At 45.3% G+C, this 27953-nt stretch overlaps 4 protein-coding genes across 5 annotated transcripts in view; 1 reads left to right on the forward strand and 3 right to left on the reverse strand.

Annotated features, from left to right (window-relative positions):
• ANKRD66 (ankyrin repeat domain 66) overlaps nt 1-381 on the reverse strand; it is a 50678-nt gene extending 50297 nt beyond the window's left edge. The window contains exon 1 of the mRNA XM_088162506.1: nt 12-381. Coding sequence (XP_088018632.1) covers nt 12-88 — 77 coding nt within the window. The 5' untranslated portion in view covers nt 89-381. The remainder of the gene's footprint in view (nt 1-11) is intronic.
• On the forward strand, nt 49-16620 carry PLA2G7 (phospholipase A2 group VII). 2 transcript variants are annotated; one of them, XM_088162505.1, is made up of 11 exons: nt 49-518; nt 6996-7123; nt 9110-9260; nt 9867-9960; nt 10594-10662; nt 11110-11257; nt 12670-12783; nt 13064-13155; nt 13577-13750; nt 14737-14885; nt 15238-16620. In XM_088162505.1, exons 1-11 carry the CDS (start codon nt 173-175, stop codon nt 15339-15341), a joined length of 1569 nt encoding a protein of 522 aa, XP_088018631.1. In that variant the 5' UTR covers nt 49-172; the 3' UTR covers nt 15342-16620. The 2 variants fall into 2 exon arrangements, with proteins under 2 accessions (XP_088018631.1, XP_014728428.2); XM_014872942.2 differs by lacking the exon at nt 49-518 and adding an exon at nt 6294-6825.
• IMP3 (IMP U3 small nucleolar ribonucleoprotein 3) lies at nt 4632-6255 on the reverse strand. Its single transcript, XM_014872944.2, has one exon. The coding sequence runs from the start codon at nt 6187-6189 to the stop codon at nt 5632-5634; it is 558 nt and encodes a 185-aa protein (XP_014728430.1). The 5' UTR covers nt 6190-6255; the 3' UTR covers nt 4632-5631.
• Nucleotides 15413-27941, reverse strand: TDRD6 (tudor domain containing 6). The gene is made up of 5 exons (XM_088162500.1): nt 21341-27941; nt 20799-20917; nt 19662-19751; nt 19186-19243; nt 15413-17764 (listed from the first exon to the last, which is right to left on the reverse strand). Exons 1-5 carry the CDS (start codon nt 27939-27941, stop codon nt 17703-17705), a joined length of 6930 nt encoding a protein of 2309 aa, XP_088018626.1. The 3' UTR covers nt 15413-17702.
• Between the last annotated feature and the right edge of the window lie 12 nt (nt 27942-27953).

Here is a 27953-nt window from a genome sequence, read left to right on the forward strand (position 1 = left end):
TACAGCACAACCTTGAGCCAAAGCGCCGTCCCCCGCCGTTCGCCCGGCCACAGGCATTGCGGCTCCTCCACGGGGTGTTGCAACTCATCCGGGGGAATTTCCTCGTGGGGTTCCTGCTGCTTGACCCAGCCCCAGCCGGGAGATCCAGAATTCACACACAAGGAACCCACACATGACCCTGTCCCTGCCATACCGGGGCACGGCCCAGCACCTCGGCGGCCGCGGGCTCCGCTGCGACGCGCAGGCTTTGTTGGGCATGGCTCCATGCCAGAAACTTGTTTTCCAGGCCCAGGGAAGATTTCCCCCAGGAAGATTGTCTCAGCTGAAAAGTAAGGCGAAGTTTGGTCCCTCCCCTTCGGGGAGAGCCGGGCAGTCGCTGTGCCTGCGACAGAGGCGGCCTCCTGTGGGAGCAGCCGCTGCTCGGCCGGCTCCTGAGGGCCGTGGGTGGCCAGAGGGGACGTCCAGCTCCTCGGGACAGCGGGAGGGGAGCAGGCCACAGCCAGGACACCGCACTACAGGTACGTGAGGTCCTGCAAAGGGCAAAAAAAGGGTCTGGGGGGGAGCGCGGGGAGGAGCAACGATGACGTGAGGGGGATTTTAAGGAGCTGAGTTATTTCCGCGCAGCACCTCACGCAGCTTCACTGCTCCCACTGCTTGTCCCCAACCCTCGAGGGATCGCGCTCCTCACCTTCCTTCTTTCCAGCCCCTTATCCGGCCCCAAATCCCTGTGCGACCCTGCGGAATGGTGGGATTCACTCCGGATAAGTTGAGAGGGGTAAGGGAGGATATGTCCCTTCGCCTGTCCATGTGTGGACAGCATTCAGGGAGATAGAACCCACTTCCCGACAGGCTGTGGGAATGGGAAGCAGCAGCCCCAGGCTGCAGCAGAGAAAACTCCGACGAGATGGAAAGGGAACATAAAACTCACAGCAAGGGTGATTAAACTCTGCTTCAAGTGCCCAGCACTGAGACATGCAGACCTGACGCAGCCCCATGCTTTGAGCAAGTGTTTGGACAAGGTGACTTCCAGCAGTCCTTCCCCACCTAAATTCTTCTGGGAGGCTGAGAGGGCAAAGAGGAGGAGGTTTGAGTGCTCTGCCAGGCAGCATTCACCTCCTCCAAACCCAGCATCCTGATATGTGCACGGGACCCTGTGGCCCTGCTGCTGGTGGGGAGAGAAGGTAGTTTTTGGATGTGGCTCCCCTGATGTGTTTCAAGCCCAAGCTCAGTACAAGGGACAAGTCGAGGACTGCCATGTCAGCCACACGGACCCGCCGAGATAGGGACAGCCTGCCTGTACTTTACCCTGTGACACAATCCCAGCCTCTCAGGAGCTGCAGGTGGTGGCTCCTTTGGGTAGGGATCGGGGGTGGTGTTGCTGCCTGGGCGTGCACTCTCCAACCCCACTGACGTGTTCACAGCAGCCCAGAGACTGTGATGACTTACTGCTGGGGACAGGTGGGATCAAACTGTGCTGACACCTTGCTGGGGACAGGTGGGATCAAACTGTGATGACTTACTGCTGGGGACAGGTGGGATCCCCCTAAGAGCAGCTCCAGGAGGAATGGGACATGCGGAGATCTCCATCTGTCATTGATGGGTGGCCTCCCCTTTCTCTGCCTGCTGGGAGTGAAAGACTTTCTTTCTTCATAATCAGCTGATGTGAGGAAGGAAGAGACTGTTGTGCTTGCAGAGAAGTGAGAGGGGATGGTTCCCAGCAAGCAGGTTTCCCACTACAAAGTCCTGCTGTAGGTCCAAACCAGCAAGCAGTGGGTCAGAAAAGATGCTTCACTGCTTAAAATGGTTTAAAACCAGTGACAAGAGCTGGGGCTCTCAAGTAAATGATGACATAACTTTTAAGATAAAAATCCTCTAGACACAGTGAATATTGAAATGTTTTGGCTTCTGGGGTAGGGACTAAGTGATCCCATGCCCTGGTGATGAGAAATGGCTCTTTGTTTCAATCTCCAGGGTCAGATCTGTCAGGGGATTATATAAAACATTATTCAGAGATCAAAACGGGACAGTGACACTTCCATCTGCTATGAGGTTTCTTACTGGGGAGTGCTGCAGTGATGAGCATGGGGAAGGGAGGCCCTGACCTAGCCCAGGATGTAGGACCATCACCCAAAAACCTGGAAATTGCCCAATTCCACCTTTTCTTCTCTCAGTCTCCATTTACCATCTTGAGAAGGGGGATGTACCATCCTTCCTCAGCCCGTAGGCTCATGGTGATGTGCTGTCAGTGATTGACTGAGGTTGGCACTAAGCCACACTAAAATGTCGGATGGAAGCAGCCTTTAAAACATAGAGCATGCTTGTTTACTGGGAAAAAAATGGAGCTCAGATCAGTGAAAAACCACACATTTGCATTTCAGTGACAGCCTCAGCCTTTTACACACTGCAGCACAAAAGGCATCAGTGTGAAGGATTCTTTGCTTCAGCTCCCCCACATTCCTCAGCTTCAGCTTCTCTGCTTTGGCAGCCTTCAAATAAAGGGAAAGCCAAGGTCAAGAGAAAAAAAAAAAAGGGAAAAAATAAAAGGAAAAAAAATAAAAGGGAAAAACAAAAAGAGAAAAAATAGGCCCTGAAAACCTACTTTCCTGCTGCCCACTATCCAATCGAGAGCTCCTGCCTGGAATATGCCTGCTGTTTGTCAATGACTTTTGCATTTCCCAGACCCCCCTGCAGCCCTGTTCTCCCTTTCTGGAGAAGCTGATACCCTTGCAGTCCCCAGCTCCTGGGACAGGCACATACGGAGGTGGCAGTGGCCAAGTTCTGTCAGGCATGGAGAGAGTTTGCCCCATCACCAGCACCACCATCCTCTGTCCTGTAGCAGCAACTTCCCACAAGACTTGTGGAAATGCTGGGGTACCTGAGGAACATCAAGCCCACTTCAGAAGGTACAGGGAAGAAGCACAGTGACACCCAGGACCCCATCCTGTTACTCTCACATGCATAAGTTCTCCTACTGCAAGTCCCCGGAGCACTAGAGAGAAGAGTTTGAAGGACCTGGCTCAAAAAAGGGCAATGTTGGATTGTATCCTCATGTCAGTTCACACAGGCCTATGAAAACTGTGCCAATTTATACTGACGTTGGATCAGCCTTGGAATTTAACAAAAGCCTCCATGTTTATCCAAGTGTTGGGAAAGGCTGTCAGAGCTACTTCCTGTATCCTTTCAATCCCCAGCTCTGGAAACTGCTGTGGGAACCACCCAGCAGTGGCCACAGCACATCAGCTCTGGAAAACAAACCCAAACCCAGGAACTAAAGGCAAAACCACAATGGAACACGAGGAAGCCATCATTTCCCTGGTTGTAATCACCAGCAAGAATGCGGCTGTGCTGCTGGAACTTCCATTTTATCTGTTTATCGTACTTGAAGCAGATCCAGCGCTGGGCAGTGGTGTGCAAGGACTCCAGCTACCACAAACTGAGGAGCAGGACACCCATCTCAGGTCTCAGCTGCTGTACAACCAGCACAGTTAAGAAATTCCAGACTTAAAGCACACAGACATATAAACACACAGTCCAGTTTCTCAGAGAACATAATAATTTGATTTCCAGTATCACAGGAGCAGAGCAGGGGTGATGGATGCTGTTATCCCACATATTTCTAGGAAATCAATTCCCACTGCTTAACACCCTACAGGGGTCATTTCTCTTCTGCTACAGATGCTGAAGGTGCACAGATGATAAAAAGTTGTTTTAATACAAAAAGTAAACTGCAGAGGCTGACAGGGTAGAGGTTTGATATTTCCTTTTGTGCAGTTCCTCCAAGGGCTGGACATACTGGGCAAAGCAGGAGTTTAACATCTCAGTAGTAAAATGCCCTCCACAGTCAGCGTGCTGTTACTTAAATTGCACCAAAAGAGTAAAGCACAGCAAAAGCACTGTTTTTACTTGCACCTGAATAAGGCACCTTCTGAATTTCCCAAGAAATAATGGCATTGTTCTAGAGGAGAGGGAAGCTGGAAAGGTGTTTAAAAGTCAGGCTTCAGGTGTGAAATCTTTTTTTCAATTTGCATTTCTTGCCATAAGCAAGGTTCACACTCTAAGACAAAGGTTAAGATGTTGAGTTTATGTTTACTGAAATAAATTCAAGTACAAACAGCAGTAGTAGGCAAAGAGTTTATCTACCTGTTTAGTGTATCTGTTATTGCTTTAATAATTGTTCTGCTTAATACAGCTGCTTATGAGATTGGGAAGAAATGTAAACATTCCGTTTACCTTTGAAAAACCTGACATAATATTTGGTGACAGATTGTGGTCATGTAAAAACATACCTCACCTGAACACTTCTTCTGTTCAAAAAAGCCACACTAAGGCATCCAAATCAGACCTTAGACAGCAGCTGAACTCCAGCTCTTTGGATTTGGGATGGACAGTCACAGCTCTGCTCCTAAACCTACTGCCAAATTCTTTCACAGCCCTGGGTAAGGGAAAGAGAGCATTCCTAGCATAAACAGGTTAGAACTCAGTAGCCTTCTAGCTATTAAAATAAAACCAGACTTACATAAGTTATATAAAAAAATTTTAAAAAAGTTCTGAAAGGTGGGAAACAGGGCTTACTGGAACATTTAAAAATCAGAATAAACTCAGAGAAACTATATCAGAAAGCAGACCACACGTTTCTTCACCAACAAAACAAAATGCAACGGTTTTATTTTTGTTTTTCTGCTTTTTCTATCAAAAAAGAACAAAGTTACCAACAGCCCCTGGCTAATGTGCTCAGTGCAAAAGTTCCTCCAAATCTGCAGTTATGGTTAGATCAGCTTTTGCTCCAACACCTCCCCAGTTAGATCCTGTTCCGTAAATGATGCCTGACGGTCATGTGGAACCTCACACAGCAAAGACACTGAACTCAGAGCATCAAACTTCCCTTTACAATTTCACATGACAATAACGTTTTTTGGTTTTGTTTTTTTTTTAAATCCTGGTTTTGGCTAAAACTTTAATAGTTCCAGAAACATGGTATTTGGCCTTCTTGTTTACTGCTGACCACCAGAAATCCCTGCATTCCGTCCTTGTTCCTTGATATCATTGGAAAATTCTTCCAGAAGTAACTCTCATTCCTGTGCATTCAACAGCTGAAGGAGGAATCTTTTTCTTGGAAAAAGAGCAGCAAAGCTGCTAAACTCAGTCTTGAAACATCCACTTGGCTTGGCTTAAAACCCCTTCCAGCAGCTATTAAGCTGCCAAGCACTTAAGCTTGACCAAAATTCTCTCCTGCGATTGGGCAGATACTTTTCCAGACATTTTTATGGGGTGTAAGGATGATGGAGACACAATTTTAAGGATGATGGAGCTCGGTACGATGATGGAGCTGAGCTGCTGGGCTGACAGTGAAGCTGGGAGTGCCAGGGATGATGATGATGGAGCTGGGCACGCTAGGGACAATGATGGAGCTGGGCCACTGGACATATTCTCGAAGCAGTGGATGTGTAAAGGATGTTCCTCTGCATGGATGAATGGAACCATTAGCTGCAAAAGGGAGCCAGGAGCAGGTCAATACGAAACTGGAAGCGCACAGTTGCCTTCTGGCTCCCTTTGCAGATGTGTGAATATTCCGCGGAGGCACCGCTGTGGTTTTACCGGTGTGTGTCCTATGAGCAGGGCAGCAGGGCAGCCCTACGCGGCCAGGTCGAAGTCGTCGCGCTCCTGGTTGTAGTCGAGCACCTTCTGCCGCAGGCGTGAGGCGTCCACCCAGGTGATGAAGTCCTCGACGGCGCGGGGCACGAGGAGCGCGGGGTCCGTCACCACCTCGGGCCCCACTCGGACGTGCCCCTGCTCCACGAAGGTGACGGCGTGGCGCAGGTTCTGCGCCATGCGCAGCTTCACCAGCAGGCAGGGCAGGCGCCGGCGGCAGAAGGCGGCGGCCGAGAGGCTCTCGCACACGGCCAGTGACTGCCGGCTGTTCACCAGCCCCAGCCCGTGCAGCTTTTCCAGCAGCGCGGCGGCGCAGCGGGCGCGGAAGGCGGCGCTGGCCGGGCCCAGGTCGCGGAGCCGCCGGGCCAGGGCGCGCACGGCGCGGGCCAGCAACTTGTACTGCACGTAGTCCTCCCGCCGGCCCACCCGGTACCGCCGCAGCGCCCGCACCTCCGCCAAGTTCCCGCCCGATGCTTCCCAGTTCACCAGGTCCAGCCGCCGCAGCAGCTTCTGCTCGTGGTATTTCAGTTTCCGCACCATCTTCGCGGGACCGGGATCCGCAGCGCCGCCGCCAGAGAGGGACTTTTCCGGGGCGGAGCAGCCGCCGACCCCGCGGCTCTTCCGGGGAGGAGCCGCCGTGACATCACACCGGGAGCCCCGCCCCGGGAGTGCCTCCCCGGCAGGCCCGCCCCGGGGGAGCCCGGCCAGGCGGCTGGGTACGGGGGCAAGGATGGCTCCGTGTCTCCTCCAAGGAGAAGGCGGCAGCTAGATCCCAGCCTGGGATGCGGCTGCTCCCCTCCGCGCTCTGCGCATCGCCGGGGCCAGCCCGGCGCCGAGGGGTCACCCCAGGTACGGCCATATCGCCCCGACAACCGCTCCGGCACGGGCAGCCCGACCTTCTCTCGCCAGGGGCCGAGCCCGGGATTCGTCATACCTCCTGGAAAAATGGCAGCGGCGTTGTGTTTCTCCGTGATATTCCGCTCCCCGTGATGCACAGCCCGGATTTCCTTGAGGAACAGCAGAATCCTCCCTCTGTGCGTCTCGTAGCACCGCAGGTCCCCCGAGTGCCGCTGCGTACTCGCCAGCCAAGGGTTTCATCCCACTTTTCTGTAAGTGCACGGTGCTGTCTGCTCCTTGGGATTCAGGATACAACAAGGAAAATCCCCAGTAGAACAGGTCAGGTTGACAATTTGGGATTTCTTTGTTTCTCACGAGCAGATTTCTATATTGGCTCAATTTTGATTTTCCTAATTCTGGATTTTCAGCGTGCTGGGTTTGATTCAGTGTGGGTAATCTGGTCACAAAGGCCATGATGGTATCTTGATTTGCTTTGTGTTTTTTCTCAGGTTTGTCGGTGAAGGCACCAATGGAAATGTGGAGCACCAGCAGCACTGAGAGATTTTACAAGATCCCTGAAGGAAAGGGACCACACTCGGTTGGATGTACAGACCTGATGACAGAAGATGCAGTTGAGGTAAAGCTCTCGACTCTTTCTCCTTTGGATTTAAGCCACAATGTTAGTGAAACAACTGGCTGCAATTTTATAGGTAAATCAAGCAGAAGGTCTTGCATGTGGGCTCCATGCTGACACAGCTGAGCTTTCTATGCTCTCCATCCTGGTGTAGGATGTGTACTGGGCATTTACCAGATGGATGTAACCTGCAAGCCTTTCCCATGGCCAGTTCCTCCCTCGTCCCAATGTGTTTGCCTTTCTGACTCTCCTACACAAGATACTGCAGAGAAACTGTGTCCTCCTGGGACCCAGGGGGTTCTTCCCACCCACCCCACTGCTCCCTCCTGCCCTGGGCTCCTGAGGAGACTCCACACGCAGTCTCTGTGTGACTGTGGCTGCACTCATCACAAAGATCCCAACAAGATTTGACAGGGTTGGGAGATGAGCCTATGCAGTGTTCATCAAAGATGAGATGACTTCTTGAGATTTTATCTCACTGAAGACGAACAGGATGTCAATTTTGCAAGAGGTTACCACAGTAAGAAGTCACAATAATAAGATAGGGATAGTAACCAGGCAAATAATGAGCTTGCTTGTGAGTTTCCATTTCAAATCTTCTTGCCTTTGAGAGAATACACCTGCATTTACACTGTGGTTTTACTCCTGAGAGTAGCCAGGTGTAGTGGAACTTGTGATCAGTTTGTGATGGTTCATATGTTTTCCTTTACTGAGCTTACTTTATATCAGTACAGGGAAGTGATGAGTTTCTCTTTGCAGTCAGCCCATGTGTGTTAAGCATTACGAACAATTGCAGTTCTCTCGGGCATAAAAAATGAACATCTTCCCCATTCTGGTAATCAGTTAGTCACTGGGTAGGTTCACTGGGACTAATCTGAGATCAAGTTAATATCACTAGGAGTGTGGAGGAAAATTCTTCCATAATGGTCTCTGTGTCAAAGGTTGATTTAAGTTTGATAAGTGAATAGAAACAAGCTTCATTAAACAAACTTCTGGTAAATGGATAAATTAGTGTTCAAGAAATCAGGCTTTATTTCAAAGCTCATGTTTATTTTGGCCCCGATTGTAACTTGCTGAACCAAAAGTAGTGCTGGAGCAAGACAGTGAATTTGAATGGGGTGTTGCAAATTCCCTTGCAAGCCAGCAAATAAGAATGCAAATTGCAAAGAGTTCATCTGTTGGGAAGTCTGTTTTACAGTGTGCATTGGTACATTGCTGCTGTGTGTGAAGGGAAAAGACTGACAAGGGGATATGAAAGGTCCCTGGGAGTGTGGAAAGCTTGGATGTTTTCCTGGGATACCTGGAGTGCAGACAGTAAGAGATTTGAACTGGTGGTAAGAAACAGAGGCAGATGAAAAACAGGCTAACAAAGTTGTGTTTAGAAGGATGGATCACAAGAGACTTGTGAACATCTTGATGAGGAGGAAGAGTGATGTATTGTTCTCCTTGCTGTGCAGCTGCCCAAGAGCTTTGCTGACAGCCTCTGCTCAGTTTAGGCAGGAACACTACAGCCACGTTTGAGACCCTTAACTTCTCCAGGCTGAACAGACCCAGCTCTCTCAGCCTGTTATGCTCAGAGAGGTGCTCCAGCTCTCAGGTCATCTTCAGTCACCCCTTTAAAAATCAGCCCTATAAAATTTACCAAAATGCATCATCAAAACCATTCCCAGTGAAGAAGACGGAAGAAAAGATCCAACAAGATGCTGGATCGAGCAAATAAGTAGTGAGTGTTTGTAATAATTAACTTTGCGATGATCTGTATCTCTTGGTACTTTAAATTCGTTGTATGCACAGGAAGATTGTGACATAGGATTGGCATTAAAGCCTGTATATGATAGTAATTTTCTCATGAGATTGTCATAATTCTCTTGAGCTTTCTTGCATTCTTGCAACTGAAATCTTTTCTATAAATGTTTTAATCTTCCATTTTCTCTGCCGTATACAAATAAATACCAATATTCCTTTTTAAATTTTTTTTTCTGATCCCAGGGAAGCTTTTTGCGCCTGTATTATCCAGCATATGATGCCACAGATATTGAAGAGGCACGATGGATTCCAGACAAAGAATACTATCAGGGACTCTCTGACTTCCTTAATATGTACCGAGTTGTAGGAGAAAGGCTTTTCCATTACTATGTTGGTAAGACTTGTTCTGGTTTTATTCCTTGCCTGTTGCTGCCTCCGTGCTCCCTGAGCAGGGTGTTATTGCTGCAGGGCTGAAAAAGAGTTTTTAGCAAAGAAGTGTGTTTTTGTGGGATGAGTTTGTGTAATAGTGAGACTGCTGAATGTGACCCCAGCTTTCAGGCAGTCCCTGACTGCTGTGGATAGGAGTGTCTGGGGAGTTTGTTCTAGGAAAGCTGCACCTGTGTGTTGTGCTTTAAATCCCACAAGGAAATGTGGATATGGAAAAATGGAAAAGATAACAAAGTCAGAGACATCCTAAGGTCTGAATATCAGCGAGACCTGGATGCCTGACTATGAAAGTTTGAGAGACATGTAGACCTTGTGCCAGGCTGTGGATGGGAGCAGGAGAAGACAAGTATCTTCTGCCAAGTAGAAAGTATTTTCAGAATCAGATCCATATTTGCCTTCTATTTTAAAGATGAGTCTTGGTACCTTATCTTTAGGTGATGTCAGTGGTGACGCTCTGATACCAGTGGTCTCTACATTCTTGGGATCTCTCCCACAGGAACAAATGCTTTCTCCTATTCCAATAATAATGACATACACTTCCATTTTTATTTAGGTTCAGTGACCTGTCCTGCAAAGTCAAACGCTGCTTTTAAACCAGGAGAAAAATACCCACTTATTGTTTTTTCCCATGGACTTGGAGCTTTTCGGTAATTTTGTAGTTTGTTGACAAACTGGTTTTGTTGTCTATGGAGACAGCAGTCTCCAAGGGTGGTTTTGAACAGATTTTCAGTAGGAGGGTGAGATCCTTGTGGAGCTGAAACATATTTGAAGAACAGGCTGTCGTGTGTCATTATGCCTCCACTGAAACAACAGCAGGGTTGGTGTATGGTTGGTCACAGAATAATAGAACAGCTTGGGTTGGAAGGGGCCTTTAAAGATCATCTCTGCTGTGGGCAGGGACACCTTCCACTAGACCAGGTTGCTCAGAGCTCCATTTATGTTTTCCCTTTGTGTGATGAAGGTTAAGATACTTACCAGCTCATAAGAATGTGAAGATTAGCTGGTTGATTTTTGGACAGCTCTTTGAAGATGCAAAGTGCTGTGTGTGCTACTTATTAAAAATCAGTGGCATTTTCCTTTCTGAATACAGTAAAACAGTACCAAGGTTTTGTGAACAGGCTTTGGTGCCTGGTATACAAAATCTGTCTAGCTCTGCTGGACAGTAAGTTCAAAGAGAAGAAATATTGAGTGGGGAATAATGCATACCTAGTGTGGTCAGCATTTAAAGAGCAATGGAATTTAAACAATGACATCTCACCAGAGTGTGGTTTTTATTGCAGGACAATCTATTCTGCTATTTGCATAGAGATGGCTTCTCAGGGCTTTATCGTGGCTGCTGTGGAGCACAGGTGAGTGTGCTGCACATTTTGGTGTTCTGATAGAAAGCAACTTTCTCAAATTGAACAGAATTTTATTTATTCTAAAGAAGAACTTCTGGATTTTTTTTTTTTTAAAGAAAAAAGAACATCTGTTTTTCAGCCCTGCCCATAGCTCAACTCTTCTCCAAACAAAGGGAATTTTGTTTAGATAAGCCCTAGAATGAAAAGTCTTGGGGTAGATATAATTTGTCCCTCTCTTACTGTTAGAATATAAAGTAGGTGAAGAATTTAGAGGAGGTGGGAGTTTTGGTGGGGTTGTGGCACTATTTAGAAAGTCTGTGTACACTGGGTTGCAAGTGCAGCAGCACTGATTGATAGCTGGATGTCTTCAGATGAGTGAAGTCTAAAACTTGTGCTGACTTAATCTCAAACCAAATGGAATGCATACCCAGAAATAACCTCCTCTTGGTATTACAGAGACGAATCTGCTTCAGCTACATATTATTGTAAGAGAAGGTCCGTTTCTGAGTCACAGGAAGAGTCCACACCTAACATGGAGAAGGAGTGGATCTACTACAGGAAACTGAAAACTGGAGAGGAGGAGCGTTGCTTGCGCCATAAGCAGGTGCCTGGGCTGGCTCTGTGCTCTGGGAAGTGTGGCAGGAATGCTGTGTTTAGGCCTAGCAGAGTCTCCCTTTGGCCAGGGGAGCAGTCTTCTGCCATGGCTCGGGGAGATATAAAAATGGATTGAGTCCTGTGGAAGGTGGAACAACCAACAACAGCTTTATTCAGAGCATAAACTGCTCCCTCAACAAAGCTTTTTCTTGAAGTTGCACTTGGGCTGAGTCATCTGTTTCTCTTCTGGTTCCAGTCAACTTTCTGTTTCTTCTCTATCTCTTCACAATTTTACAGCCCAGCCTAAAAGTGACACAGAGTTGAGCTCAAATGTTTGTGTGGTCTTAGGCTTGCATTAGCTTTCCTTTACTGTTCCACAGCATGATGAATCATGGCTGCTCTGAGTGGGTTGTTTGCTTTATAGTCTTTACCACACTTGAAGGTTGTTTTTAGCAATGTAAACAGTGCAGATTTCCAATTTATTATAAGCAGTATCCAAGCTGGATGTAATGTGGCCATACTGACAAGCTCTTCCAAGCATACACTTGACCTTTAAAATACAGGAGTGGTTTTTCCAGCTAATGAAAACTCAGCTAGGGAAGTGCTTCTCTTTATCAAACTGGGCCATACAGACAATAGTACAAGAGTAATTTCCTGTATGACTACAATGTCCTACTTGTGAGTGTCAAAGTGCAGTGTCTGACCTTGGAAATAACCTCCAGAAGCCATTGTCTGCAAATTTCACCAGTAGAGAAGTCAGGAGATTGGGATTTATTTGTAATTTAGTGATGCATACACATCTTGTTGGCTGCCTACACACTGTGGTTCCCAAGATCACTGCTATTCCTTGATTCTTCTTGAAGCTTTTCTTTTACTGACATACCAGTTAAAAACTGTTCTTATATGGAGCAATGAAAAGTGTGTTTTGAACAGCTTCACTACAGTTTTCAAAGATGAGTATATATAAAAATGGGATGGGCTTCACTGTTTCTTAGTTTGGTTTATCCAATGTAAAGACAGTTTCAAGGCTGTTGTGTGATGGGGCAAGTGATAGAATGACATTTGCTCATCCAAGTGAGCCTGAAAAGCATCAGTGAGTCAGCCTTTCTTAGAGGTGTGTAACTTTTTGCACATTCCAACAACCCCTTTTCTTAAGCAGTGGCAAGACAAAGGAGTTTAAGGCCTCTGGGGCATGTTACAGGAATAAATTCCCCTGTGTGCAGAGGTTCTACAAAAGAGCTTCAGCTCTTTACACCACCAAAACCCAATTTTGTTGTTTGTCAGATGGCTCCATTCTGTATTTCAGAATAGTTAGTACCGTATCAGACACTTAGGGGCAAACACTATCAAAGTAAGTCCTGTGTCCAAGGGGCTGTCGATGATTCCTTCCATGGCTCTGTCCCAACCTCTCTTTCTCCCCAGGTGCAGCAAAGAGCACAGGAGTGTATCAAAGCTCTCAATCTCATTCTTAAAATCAATTCAGGAGAGGAAGTAACGAATGTACTACATTCAGACTTTGACTGGAATAGCCTAAAGGTGAGTGGAAGGTGCCCTCCTGTATTTTGTATTTTGAACACCTAATAATGCTTCTGGTTTCCCCATTCCATTTCTAAACTGGTTCATGTAAAGTATTCTGAAGATCACTCTGTAGACTTATGAAAATATTCTCAGGTCATCCAAAGCTAGATAGAGAGTAATGGAGCTGAAATGATGCTCCTCCTCCTTCAGTAGGATCTAATACCTAAAAAAATTATTCCCTTTAAAAAAGTAAGTTTGGGAAAGAAAGTCTCTTACAGCACCTGGATTTTTTTGACAGGATTCTGTTGATACTAGCAGAATAGCTGTGATGGGACACTCTTTTGGTGGTGCTACAGTTATTGAAAGTCTCAGCAAAGAAATAAGATTCAGGTAAGTATGCAAAACAAGGCCAGTGACATTTGGCACTTTCCAGGCCTGGAGCAGGGCACCTTACCTAGGATCCCCCAACTACTAATTAGCTCCTGAAAAAGAGTGTTGTTTGGCATGTCTTGCTTTCTCCAGCCATGCTTCTTCCAAGTGTGGCGATATGGTGGAACACATGGCTGCATCTTATTTTATCATGATACTGTGGGACCCTGCAGTCCAGCTGCACCTGGCAGTGGAGACCAACATATGGCAAGAATGGACTAATTCTCTTCCCCCAGAGTAGAGATAATTCTGAAACAAAATTATTCATTTACTTGTTCAGTATCAGGGAGACTTTCTCTTTCCCACGTCTCTTGCAACTCAGAGCATGTTCAGAACTTCCAAGCTTTCTGCTTCTGTGCCAATATCCAGATGTTTTTGGCAGGTGTGGTATTGCCCTGGATGTATGGATGCTTCCTGTAGGTGACGACATTTATCAAAACAGTGTCCAGCAACCACTGCTTTTCATCAACTCTGAGAAATTTCAGTGGGCTGAGAACATCTTAAAGATTAAGAAGCTCATCTCCAATGACACAAACAAGAAAATGATCACTATCAAGTAAGTGCTCAGGAGCTATCACTTCCATCTGTGGTTGAAGCTCTTGCTGGAGCTGTGCAATTACAGGTAACTGCAGACAGACAGACAGTCCCTAGAGCACAAGTCTGAGGAGGAGAGGAAGCTGTGGGAGCTGGGGATGTTTAGCCTGGAGAAAAGGAGGCTCAGGGGGACCTCACTCTACAACTCTCTGACAGGAGGGTGGAACCAGGTGTGGGGGGGGGGGTCACGCTCTTCTCCCATGGAAGAAGAAATGGCCTCAAGTCATACCAGGGGCAGTTCAGATTGGATATTAGGAAATATTTCTTCATTTAAACAGTTGTTAGGCATTGGACCAGGCTGCTCAGGGAAGTTGGGGAGTCACCATCCCTGAAGTGTTTAGAAAACATGTAGATGTGGCACTGAGATTTAGAGGTGGAATGGCAGTGCTGGGTTAAGAGTTGGATTTAATAATCTTAAAAGTCTTTTCCAGCCTAAGTGACTGTCTCTCCTCATGGCCCAAGTTTTCATTGTATGTTTAAATTAGCCATACATCCCCTACAGCAGGGACAGAAACCTCTCCAAGCAGCCAGGAACCCCAAGTTTAAGACACTCCAAGGTGTGCATTCCTGCCCTGGGGCACAAGCTTTGTGCTGAGCCTTGTGCATCACCTGCATTTGAACACTTGAAACAGCCTTCTGGGGGCAGTTCTGCAGCCAGGGAAGGGATGCCTCTATCCTGCACCACTGCAGGGAGACAACTTGATTTTGATGCTTTGCCAAGCCAGCTCTTTATTGCTGTTGCAGTTACAATGACTTACAGCAAGCATGTACAAACCTTCCTCCCTTCTGTGGTTAGGGCAGAATTTCCTGCTCATCTTGCACGTTTGTGAGATTAACCTTTTTATCTTCTCCTAAAGACAGCACAAGACATGACTGAAGTTTGTGCATCTTTTAAGCAGGCAATTTCATGTATTCTTACAAGACTGTTGATAATTTTTCTCTTTGCAGGGGGTCAGTACATCAGAGCTTTCCTGACTTCACCTTTGTGAGTGGAGGAATCATTGCAAGGTTTTTCAAATTAAAAGGAGAAATAGATCCAAATGAAGCTATTGATATCAGCAATCATGCTTCATTAGCCTTCCTACAGAAACATCTGAGTAAGTATTTACAGCAAAGTATGGAGTTGACTAATACTTAATTCCTGTGAAGCTTTTTATATAATCATTGTTTAAAACAAGATTAAAACAAGATTAAAACAAGTGTGTCAGTGGAAAAAATAAGTCGGACTTCTTCTAGAGGTTTTTCAGTTACTTTTGTAATCTTAGCAACTAAGAGGAAAATCACTGACGTTTTCTTCTGATACAAAAAATCTGAAGTATAATTTTTTTTCTCCCTAAAACATTTCTCCTTCCCTACTTTGCCAAGTTGATTTCATTATTCAGTGTAGTTTGACAAAAAGCTGGTTACTTAACTCATGGTCACTTGGGTTTTCTTTTCCCCATCTTATAGGTCTTAAGAAGGATTTTGATCAGTGGGATTCTCTTGTGGATGGCATAGGACCCAATGTTATTCCTGGAACCAATATTGACACGTCTCCAGCTGAACCTGAATAGGGAATTCAAAGAAGTACTGAAAATGCCGTGGACATCAGGACACTAATATTGGTCAGACATTGCTCAGACACGTGGTGGCATTAAACACCTACAAAGCTTCTGGGGTGTGGAACCAAAAAAAAAAAAAAAAAAAAAAGACAAGGCATTAAGTTATATAAGCATAAAAACAGAGGTTTCTGTTCAAATGAGTTAGTGGGATGCTCTGAAATACTGCAACAGGGTAACTTCTGCTTTGTAGGCAGCTTGGGAGAAATCACTTGGTAATAATTTAAATGCTCTTTCTGGTTTTGACTTAAGTTTGCAGAGAGCCAGATTGAGCTCCAAGGAGTTCAGGTACAGGTCGGTTTACCAAGCTTTATGTCAGTTTGCATCCAGGAAGCCTTTACTGCAGGGTAAGGGGGAAAAAGAAACAAAACAAAACCCCAAACCACCACTTTCCTGCTTAGATACTAAGTATTTCAGCTGTGCTCTGACAACAGTTAGGAGTTAAGAGGTGCCTGTGGAGGGTTGTCTTCAAAACTGTGTCTTATTAAAATAAATCACAGTAAAAGCTACAGGAATGAGTTCAGCTGACAGCAGAGAAAATCCAGACACAGGACTCTTCACTGGAGCTTAATCCTTTTAAATATGTGTTTAGTGCCATACCTAGAGGATGATGTTTATATCTCAAAAGCTTTTCAATGGGTCACTTGTAGCAACTGTAATTGCCCTTGGGCAAAGCTCCAGCAGCTCCTCCCTTGTCTGTGTTTCCACTATCACAGTCAGACTGCAGGGGAAATACAGACGTGGCACCTCTACAGCTCCCTTTACACAGTCCTTGTTAGCACTGCTTCAGCTCCTGAGGTCTCTTCAGGTAGTAAACACTTCCCAGACAGCTTTCTCCAGGTACTCACAATGGGCTCCAGGTGACACAGGTGGCTCCCACTTACAGATACAGACACCAGTGGTAGTGCCTGGACCAAGACTATCCACCTGGGTGGCGTTCTTGAAGGTTCTCCTTTTTGGATCAGAACTGAAGCTGCCCCATGGGAGGGTGTGAGGGTGTCTTCTAAATTCTGTTAATTTCAAAATCAGGTTACAAACAAAACCACTAAAAAAAACAAATTAAGAATTTAACAGTGTAATGAAGTATTTTATATAATCTGTGATTTTAACATGAGATTGCAATAACACCTAAGACCTGTCTTTCAGAATTTAATTTAATTCTCCCCAGCCTAGTGCCATGTATTGTCTCTATTAGGCAAATAAATGTGTTTGTCTTACTGAGTCAGCACTAACACTTGAGAGCTCCTGTGAGATTCACTATTAGCCAGCTTGGGTTCCTAAGCCCGTGTTTCATCACGAAATTCCACAGTTTCTGAAGAGGAGGAGCAGCTGTGCTATACAGAAGCATGGAACACCACTAACAAAATAGCTTCCCTTTTTCAACACCTGAGGAGGAGAGTAAAAGGTGAGATCTCGTTAAAACAGCTGCAGGTCATGTCCTTAACACACTGCACACATGTGGCAGCAAAACTATTCCATTGGGTCTTCTTCATATTTATAGGAAAAGCTTCACCTTTCATTAGTACAATTGCAGCAAGTTCAATTAATTAAGTGAAATGAATGTTTCAAAACATTCACCATAGCTCACAATGCTCTAGAGAGCTGGTTAGGGTCAAAACATAACCAGTGACAGCAAAACAGCTCACACACAGCATCTGGGCTTCTGCACAGGAACAGACACAAGTCATCAAAACACATTAACAAACCAGTATATGCCAGCCAAAGCTTTATTCCAGCTTCTTCCCTTGCTTTAGAACAGCATCAAATACAAGACTTCAACCCAAAACAACTATGTTCCCCTATGGAGAACAAAAAACCTCCCCACCCCTACCCCCCTAAAATACCCTCAGCTTTTTATTTTTTTGAGAAAAAAAACCCCAAAAAACACTTAACAATGCAACTTTTCCAAAAGCAAACATCAGAAAGCACTGCTGTACAACACAGTAGCATATACAGAAACAAGAAACTTTTGTTGAAGAACCACCCACCAAGAACTCCACAAGTCAGCACACCCCCAGTCAGTAAAATTGCCAGAGAAGAGTCAAAGTCTTATTTAGGAAATTACAGCTATAAGAAACAAGCTAACAATAACAGTCTAGCAACAACAGCTGTAAGAAAACAAGCTGAAAAAAAACAGTATGCCAACACTATTCCTTTACAGGAAAGTTCAGCAGTGACAGGTATTTGGACAGTTAGAAAAAATAAGCCACTCAGTGCCCTGCTGGTATTTTTGTTGCCACAAACACACTTTCATGGGAATATTTCATACACTTCAGGCACTTGTTCAGTTTCACGTGGTCAATGTGTCGCTTGGTTTCAGCACTGCTGGAGGACATGAGGATCTTCAGCTAAATTGCTACTGCAGCCAGTTTGCTTTTCTATAGGGAATAAACACAGATTAGACCCAACAAGATGTTTCTCTAAATGTGTATAAGGGCATTAAGATCAAAAGTCAGCTCCACAGGGCTTCAGACTAAATACTACTGACATATTGAACCATGCTAAAAGACTACACTTCTTATACAAACAGAAAACAGCAGAAATGCTCCCAGATTTCAGTTATGAGTTCAAGTTACTCCATCTCTCAGTGGGTTTGGCATAAACCACTGCAGGAGTTTTTGCACCCTGAGCACCTCCTACTCAAACTGCCTTTCCAAGCAGTGGCAGTGTGTGCAGCAGGTTCCAGCTCTGTGACACGTGGTGCGTGACCCTGACTCACCTTTCCTGTGCTGGTGCTGAGAGTGCACACACTAACTCCATGCAAAGTGCTCAAGAACAGAAAAAAAATCCACAAAATCAAGAGTAATTCTGCATCTGAGTGATGCAATTGAGGGAAAATTTGTAGATTGACCATTTTAACCTTTTATCAAATTCTTTTAACTACCCTTTTTCTAGCTCAACAGGCAACCTGATCTCTGTAGCAGGCTTCCTTATTTGTTACCCATAAATCAACAGTTATACTGAAATACAACTACCAATTAATCCCTGAAAGCACAAATGCTATCCCCACTTCAACTCAGTGTAGTCTTCATCAGGCAACCACAGAAACAAATTGCCCAGACAGGTTTTGGAGTCTCCATTCTTGGAGAGATTCCAGAACTTGCAGTAAGGTCCTTAGCAACCTGATCTAGTTGGCCCTGCTTTCACCAGCAGGAAAGGCCTATTTCAACCAGAACTGCTCTACAATTTCATAATTATAAATATAGCATATAAACAAAAAGAACCTGGTACTATTTATTGGTACACTGAAGAGGTGTTTACCAGTAACACTTCAAAATTTTTAAACAGCAATAAAGACATACATGTACTATTCACAAACTATCCTTACAACAACTGAAATGGTATTATGGATTTAGATTTATAGATTATGGGACTGGGGCACTCAAATGCTAAACTAAATGATTAGCTATTAGCTAAACATTAGTAGAGTCTGCCTAGCAGTTGCTCACCTTGCCTCAGAAACATGAGCAAGAAGAGCATGCTGATGCAATGCTCAAAATCCTGGCAAAATCTGTAACTTGGGTGAACCACCCCAGCTCATCCAAGAGGCTCAATCCATTAGATGAATAAATACTTAATTGGTTTGTAATCTAGACACAGCTTTCATTGCATGTAGTCACCCTTAAACTGACAGTACACAAGCTAATGCTATCAAGAAAATCCCAACGACAGTATCAACTACATAAGGTCAAATTAGTGTTTTAATTGTATGTTCTAAAAGAAAGCATTTCCTAGAAAATTAGAAACCATTCAAACACAGAGTACATAAGCCATGTGGGGGGGCTTAAAGTAGACTTACCTTGAAGTAAGGACTCCTCTGGTAAGGACTGCAAGTTTTCTGTTGCAGGGGTTAATGCCTACACGAAAAGGGATCCTGTTAGGAAGCTGGCACTATTGCCAAGACTTCCATTGAGGTGCTTCCTTTAATTCTAGGTTAACTTCTTACATCAGCACTACTGGACTCCTATTTACCACTGTTTTCCCCCCCTTACAACTCAGTACATTAGTTTTCTGCCCACTTTACACTGTGATACAAAGGCTGCATGTGAAGAACAAACTGGAAATTCATGCTGTTATCACAAGCAGCATGGCTCATGACCTGAGCTTTGGGTTCCAGACATGAGTTTTTTATCTACTGGTAGGTACTTCATGAAGAACACTGTGAAAACCTCACTATTCCTTCCTAATTATTCCATAATGTTTTTCATTATTTAGCAGTTAGTTAGCAGTCTTTCTAAAAACCAGTACTGTCCTGCCCAGTCCACACTGCCATACCTCAGATGATCTGCAAGCCCCATCAGGAATTCCATTCCAGACATTCTCAGGATTCACAATCTCCTCATTGCCACTGCAGAGGTTCAAGACCTGTACAGACAGAGCCAAAGTGCATCTAGCACAGCAGCAATGCATTCAATAAGTAAGACACAACAGTAGGAAAACACCGTTAAGGACTCTGCGCCTCTGAGAAGGTGTTGAGAAGTCTGGATCTTGCAAAGAAGAACAAGCTGATCTCTACTAAAACTGAATGTAGTGACTGAGGCTGCTCAAGGCTCTTCTAGGCTCCTAACCCAAGCATAGTGAGAAAAAGGCTGCAAAACACCTACTAGATCAGAACCAGAAGGAAGTTGATGAATAGGGATATCATTGCATCATAAGCCCTGACATTGCCTCTCATCTGAATGCAGCTGAGATTTGTTTTAGACATCAGGATCTACCAGCACAAGATCTGGCTTCCACTATCTCAGACATTCCATCTTTCAAAAGGATGTTTTTATGTAAAGATCTTTTGGACTTGCAATCTTAAGTTATAACTTAGAGGTCATTTTATGTAAGGATAATGTCTGTGCAAGTGTGTACACTGACACACACTCCCCCTGGACTGAAGGAAGATGTCACATTCTTCCCCCAGCATAAACAGCAATAGAACAGGGCAGCGCACTGCATTATTCTCTGCTGTTAACTCCCACCAACTGCTAATGCAATACACATTTCATTAAAGCAGGAATAGTTGTAGATTCATTATTACTTGCAGTACAGTTTAAGTTTCTTCCCAAGTTTCTACTGCTCTAGCACTAACTTCTCAAAATACAGAACAATAATGTCAAGTTTCATGAGTGTTTAATGGTAATACAGCTCCACTGCAGAACACTAATTTGCAGGCCAGACAGAACCACACTCGTGTGTGTCTGAAACTGGAGCCAGATTCTTCAATATTCCTAGTCAATAAAAGAATAAGATGTGAAGGGAACATCAAGTGTTGACATGTATCAACTCAATTTGAGACATTGCTGTTTCTCTCTAGTCCATAAATTCAGAATCAGTCTTTAAAAAAATATTTATTTAGAGTTTAGAGAAGGACCAAAGTAGGATGAGATCTTAAGAATGCAGAAAGAGTATTCAAACCACACTTACCTTGGTACCCTTCTCAGATACCTCCAAAATGCGAGCATCACACCATTTGAGAGAAGTCCAAACCACACATTTGGAACCAACAGCAAAGCCCTTCAGACTACAAGGATAGTCATGGTGTCCTACAAGAAACAGTAATTTACTGATGAAGGAGGGAAAAAAAAAAAACCAAACTCACAAAACCCCACAAAAATCAACGGTCAAAAAAATTCAGATGCCTCAAACACTGCTGCCCCACCACTTCCAAAGTACTTGATATTTGAAAGTTAAAAATTTATTATCCCAAACAGTCTTGCAAATGCACTTCATGTTCAGAAATGGATTTCCACTCAAAATCATTACTCTTCCCAAATAAGACTAGTTGCTGTTACACATTACACATGAGATACTACCCTTGGTCAGCTGTCCTTAACCCATCAAAGCATTAACACTAATACATTATCATATTAGGGAATAAAAGATAGGTTTTTTACAAGAGAGCTATTCTCATGTTTGAATGTGCACAACATTTCGATTATTTAACTCTTTAAAATCAGAAACTTTACCTGCACTGCAGTCAGCCAAATTCTCATTCTGCTTTTCTTCTTCCCCAGGCTTACACCCTAAAGACTGAACACGCATATTTCCACTCTCTTTAAATGAGTCAGTCAAGTCTTGTTCCATCCATTCTTCCACACAGTCATCTTTCTTCTTCTGCCATCCCTTATGTTTCTCGACTTTACAGTCACATGATTTCACAGTGAAAACGGGCCTTTGATTCACTGAGTCCTTTGAAAGAAACGAAAACTGACTTCCACTATTTACAGAACTCTGCAGCACAGCATGTTCCAGCCTTAACAAGTCCTCCTCCCTGTCTTCCTGAGGGGGCTGAACATCAGGAAGCACCAGTTCCAGAAAGGGCTCAAATGTGGCTCCTAGCATTGACTGCTTGTCACACATCTTCTGGTGCAGTTCTTTCTCAGGTTTACCACCAGATGAGGACAGCCTTAGGGAAGGAGAGTCTGCTTCCATCCAATCATCTAGTATAGCTTCTGCTTCATGAATTCCAGACAAATTCGCTTGCAGTTTCTTGGTTTTCTCTTCCAAAGAAGGCTGAACATCAGATGCAATCAGCTCTACTGACTTTTCTCTGTCACTAACTGAAGGCACCAGGTTTTCTTTCTCGTTAAGTAATGGTAAAACTTCAAGACAGTTCAGAGCTGTCAACTGCCCTGTCTCTTCCCTCACATCTGGCAGTTCCAGCAATTCCTGCTCCAACACTGTCTCTCTTGCTTCACTGCCTGACGCTGCCTGCATTTCAAGAGATTTTGCTTCCAGTGCTTCCTTTGTTCCTTCATCAAAGGAGGGCTTTTCCAAAAGTCCGTCCAGCACCTGTAGGAGCTCGTTTAGACCATCACACGGTAAGTGCATTCCTAATGGATCCAGTTCTCCTGAAGTCTTAGTGCCATTGCTTGCAGATGGCTGTGCCTGGAGCACTGGCAATCTCTGCAGTTCTTGTTCTTTTCCCAGGAAAAGGCTGGCTGCTGGAGCACTGCCTGTCACTTCTGTTTTCAGTTCAACCTCCTCTCCAAACAGTATTTCAGACATGTCTTGTTCTGCAGTTTTCATTCCATTCCCCACAATATGAGGGCTGCAGCTTCTCATTGGTTCTAGTAGCATATTGTTATCACTGTCACCTTCAGACAGAGGTATCTCTTTATCAAAACTGTTATCACGCTCTCCATCATCAGCTTTCCCATTGGCAGCTCCCACTGACACATTTGCTTCTGAAGTTTCTAAGCAGTCAGAAGTTACACCCAGAAAAGGATCAGAACAAAATAAAGCACTTTCACTCTCTTCCTGAGCTAATCCACAAACAGCAGTAGTTTCTTTGTTGAGACAAAGACCCAAATTGCTGTTTGAACTTCTGTTTTCCTTTAGGGGGTTGCAAAGGTTTGAGAAAGCATTGTCACCAGTTTCTTTATTAGCCTTCCAAAAATGCTTCATCCCTTCATTAATACTATTGCCAGAAGCTTCCAGCTTGACAACACACAGAGGGACTTCAGAATCTTTCTTTTCCTGAATTTCTACTACTTCAGCTTTTAATACAAGGTTTTCAGTCATATCATAAAACTTCTTATTTGCTTCACTAAGCCATGAGCCATCTGAGGGACTGAAACCTGACAGACAGCAAGCAAATGCTTGCCCAGGTACTCTGAGCAGTTCACATGGCATCTGTCGGATCATCTCCAGGCTGACCCTCTCCTCACTTCCGTAATCCACATGTCTAACAACGACACTGTCATCATTCACACTGCTGATCTGAGCTCTGTAGAACCACCCATCTTGACTGTATTTTGCTAGACACGTATCACCACTTTTAATACAAGACTTGCCATCAGTCAGAGAGCTTAGTCCAAGCTTTTCAGCTTCTTCTATTTTTTTCTCAATGTAGCTCACATCTTTGGTATCAGCACGGTGACACCAGAAGTATCCTGGACTATTTACCACTGTGACATAAATTTTTAAAGTCTGGCCTGCCTCTGGAAATTTCCAGATAAACGATTTACAATCATTTACACAGGAAATCTCATTTTGTACCTGAGGAGGCAAAGGTTCACAGACAGTGATGTCACGGTTCTCTCTTCTATCAATTTTTTTTCTTGAGAAAAGTCTTTCTCTACTTGCAAGATCTTTATCAGCAAAATCCACTGTTATTATACCTTGATGGTCACTGAGAATAACTTCCCATTTATCCTCAACCTTCTTTACAAATTCACATGACAGCAGGATTTCACTTGTTCTCTTGGTGAAGTAAAACACTGCTTTCTCTGTCCAGTCTGCTTTTTTTTTGCATTTGAGTCCACCTAGGAAGCAGTGGATGCTCATTGCTGGAATAGACGACAAGTTCTTAGGGAGCCTGCGTGCTTGATCAACACTAATCACAGAAGTATCACCATAATCAATATAATGTACCCTTATCAAATTGTCAGAAGTCTTCTCTTTAATTACAGCTCGATACCACAGCCTATCTTCTGAATAAACAGCACTGATTAAATCTCCTGCTTGGAAAAGCTGTCCACAAGGGTCCTTCACTGATTTCCCATTGTTTAAACTTTCCAAAATGTTGTTAAGCTGAACCTCATCACTCCCTAGTTGAACATAAAAATCCTGCGGGTCACTGACATAAGACACATACACTAAGGTTTTAAGAGCTGGCACTATCTTCTGTGGTGGTAGATCAGAAGCATTTTTAAGCATTATACACCTGCCTTCAGCATTAGATTTAGTATCTGACAGTGTATCCATCTGGGAAAAGAGCAGAGACTCCTCCCCTCCTTTATTCAACAAAACAGCATCCTTCTTACTGCTAAGCATCTCATCAGGTTCTAGTAATCCAGCTGCCACATCTCCCTTCACAGAGTGCTGGAAAAGGTTTACCACTTCTTTGAAGTGTCTTTTGCTCCCTTTTTCTTGCTGGGCTTCAGGTTGAAATTTTTTTCTTTCAAGAGGCCTACCTGAATTTAAAGGGGACTCTGCAGCCTCATGCCTCTCATTCACATCTCTATTTCTAGAACACAAAGTCTCATTGTGTACATGACTAAACAGTCCTGCACTGTTTAGGCTTAGCTCCTTCAGTTTTGTATTAATTTGAGTATTTCTATCAAACAACTCAACCAGCAGTGTATTATCAGAGTCCTTTGCTACCACTATTGCTTTTAATCTCCTTTCTAGGACAGCCTCCTTAAACCATGTTGCAGCTTCTTTGGAAACAGATGATATATCAGACACAGAACATTTTATGGCCTGCATTGGCACAAGCAAAATATCAGAAGCATCATTGGGTAAAATAAGCAGATCATCTGTCTCTATTGACTCTGTGTTCCCGAAGTCCACAAAGAAGACTTTAGCCTTAGGCTGTCTTTCCATAATTACTCCCCTATACCACTGACTGTCAGAGTACCTTGCCAGACACAAGGTCCCAGACTTCCCCAAGGTTCCTGTGCTGGTCAATCTCTCACTCAGGCAACTGATGTTATCAGCCAGCTGTGCCAAGGTATCTGCACACCTTTCAAGTTGGCAGTAAAACGTCCACGGATTCTCAACATGTGTAATATAAACGTCTTCCTCACTCCCAATTTTGATACCGTGACTAGAATAATAGAAAGAGTGAAGCTGGACCAAAGATTCCAGGTGCTTTTGAGGAAATAAAGGTCTGGCTACACCTCTCTCAGTGAGAAACTGGCAAGCACTCTGAAAAGGTGTGATTAAATCTACAATGTTAAACAGGTCCCTATTTATTGAAGCCAAGGCAAAGATTGTACACTTCAGGTCAAGGTCAGACGATGACTCAACAACAAACTGACGAAAAGCCTGAATTGCTTCTTCATCCCAAGCAAAAGGATTCTGACCATTGGGTTGGATTAAGTTGTAAAGGCTGCACCTGAATGCCTGAGCCTCTAACCTAAGGAAGTGTTCATTAATTGCACGGAGCTTCGTTAGACACACCTGCTCTCTGTTGCCATAGTCAACATATATGACTTCTACTTTTTCTGCACAAACTCCTTCACTAACTATTAAGGCCCTGTACCATTTTTTATCCTCTGAGTACTGGGCTAAACATACAAGATTTGGCCAAACATGTGGCTGAGAAGAAATCTTGCAATGCTCCTGAATTTCATCCATTAGTACCTCAAGGTCATGGCAATTTCTACTTAACTGACACCAAAAACAACTAGGATTCTCAACATATGACAAAATAACATTAACTGTACTTCCCACTTCTAAGTGGCCTCCACAAGAGGAGCCTGGCTTAATTTCCACATAGTTCTGTCTCAGAGAGGTGTGCAGATTTTGCTTACCCTCATAGTCTTGAGAAGTAAGAGATTCACTACTTTTAGAATTGAGAATGGCTGCAACAGGGCTCTCTCTGACCATCACACCCACGTGAGAATCAAGTATTCTATCACTGCTCTTTAGACCACATTCTTCTCTGAGCCTCTTCTCTGCATTTATTTGGCTTTCCTCTGCAGCACACACTAGTGAAGAGGCCTTTGTCATAGACTTATCTGATTTCTGGAAAGTCTTGGGTATTTCATACCTCTGGTATTTAGCATAACCCCCCTGGGCCATGAGTTTACTTACTCTTCCCTCTCCTAACTGCAACCGGTCAAAAATTTCAACCATGTATTTGTCACCCTGCACATTCAAAAACCAAACCTTCAGTTCCTTGTTCAGTACCATCTCCCTGAATGCAAACACAGAAGCTTCACTCCAACTCCCTCCTGGAGGGGAGACACCTGCCAAACAACACTTCAGAGCTAAAGCAGGCAGTTTCCTGAATCGAGGGAGCAGCTCCTTCACAGCAAACAGATCCACAGTTTCTGTACTGCCTTTGTCCAGCAGATGTATTTCCACACCAGTGTCCAGAACCCTAGTGACCACCGCTCGATAAAAGCCGCCCTCGTTCCCACTGGCACAACAAAGGGATCCAGGCTGTGGGTCCCACCCAGCACCATCCAGCTTTGTGGAATGGGAATAAAAGTTCCACATACACTGCCTCAGCTGACTGAAGAGCTGGTAATACCCACGGAGCTGCAGCCAGAACTCAGATGGGTCTCGGAGGTGGGAGACCCGTGCACTGTACAACGTCCACGTCTTCAGATACACACCAGCTACAGCAGTAGAAGCCAAATCTCCATGTGTTATAACAGGAGGTGCTTCTGGCGGCAATTCCAATTCTGCAGCTAAGGATTCCTCTACTTCCAGCTGCTCATGAGCCTCAGTTTGGCTCACATGACTGCTGACCAGGCAGCAAGCCTGAGACCCAAAAAGATGGTTCAAATCGACACCATTTTCCCCATAGAGGGTCACATAATAGAGATGCTCAAAGGAGTTAAAGGCTTTGATGTGAGCACTCACTCCTCTGCCGAGCACCAATGCTTTCAGCAAATTGACCTGAAACGAGGACCAGCCACAACCCCCATCCGAAACACCCTGAAGAGCACACATGTAAGTGACCACAGGCATGCGAAAACACTCGGCAGGCAAATGGCGCAGGTTAGCTCTGGTCACAGTCTCCTTCTTGCCATAATCCACAAAGAGCACGAGAGCTGCATGCTGGTCCTGCTCCCCAGCAATGAGCTCCAGCAGAATGGCACGGTACCACTGGCCATCCATCCCACGGGCAGCACAGGGTGAGCCCACTTTGGGTAGTAAGTCCTGCTCCCACCGGTCATAAGCACAGCACATGGTATCAGAAAGGCAAGAGATCTCCTGTGACAGGCACTGCAACTGGCAGTAAACGTGGTGTGGGTCAGAGACGTGGGTCACTAGGACAGGCTCTGTCACACCCAACTGAAGCTGAGGGTAGTAGTAATCCAAGGCAGGTGACAGAGGCCGGTATGAGAGCAACATTTGGACAAGCTGCGGAACCTCAAAAGCTCCAAGGTAACACTCTGGAGGCTGCTGACAGAGCTGCTTCTTTAACTGGCCAAAAGGCAGGCAGCGCCTGAGCACCTCGCAGAACCAGCTGGGAGAGACGCGTTTGGCCAGGCCCAGCTGCCACATCTGAGCCACGAGCTGGGGCAGCTCAAGCACGATGAGCTGCGGCGTTATCACCTCTTGCACCACACCAGACACCTCCTTGCCTTGCAGGAAGCTAAGGAATTCCATTGCCTCCACAGTCCACTTGGACACCGGTGAATCCCCACTTGCTGTCCCCTCCTGACAGTGGGAGGGCATGACATCGGCCACGACACAGCCCACCACCTCTGGGGGCAGCTGGAACAGCTCTGAGCAGCCCCGTGCCAGGTAATAGGCGGATGCAGTCACCATGTACCCCTCGTCCAGCAGGAAGACACGGTACCCCTGGGCACTACAGCTCACCACGCAGCAGCGGTACCACACGCCCAAGAGCTCGACCAGCGCCAGCTCTCTTGGGCACAGCCTGGTCCCGCCGGCCTCCGGCCCGCTGGGGTCTGGGCGGGCCGCCAGGCGCGGCCCCGCCGCCGCCTGGATCTCGCGGTAGAGGACGGCATAGTCAGCCTTACGTTCACCTAGCAGTCCCCACAGCCGCAGGATGGGCACCTCGGGGTACAGCCCCACGCCGCGGACCCGCAGAGTGACGGTATCGCCGCGGCCGAGGGACCCCGACCCGGAGCTCATCGTGAAGCCACC

Source organism: Sturnus vulgaris, chromosome 3 (assembly GCF_052056855.1).
Source record: "Sturnus vulgaris isolate bStuVul1 chromosome 3, bStuVul1.hap1, whole genome shotgun sequence".
In the NCBI taxonomy this organism is placed as follows: Eukaryota; Metazoa; Chordata; class Aves; order Passeriformes; family Sturnidae; genus Sturnus; species Sturnus vulgaris.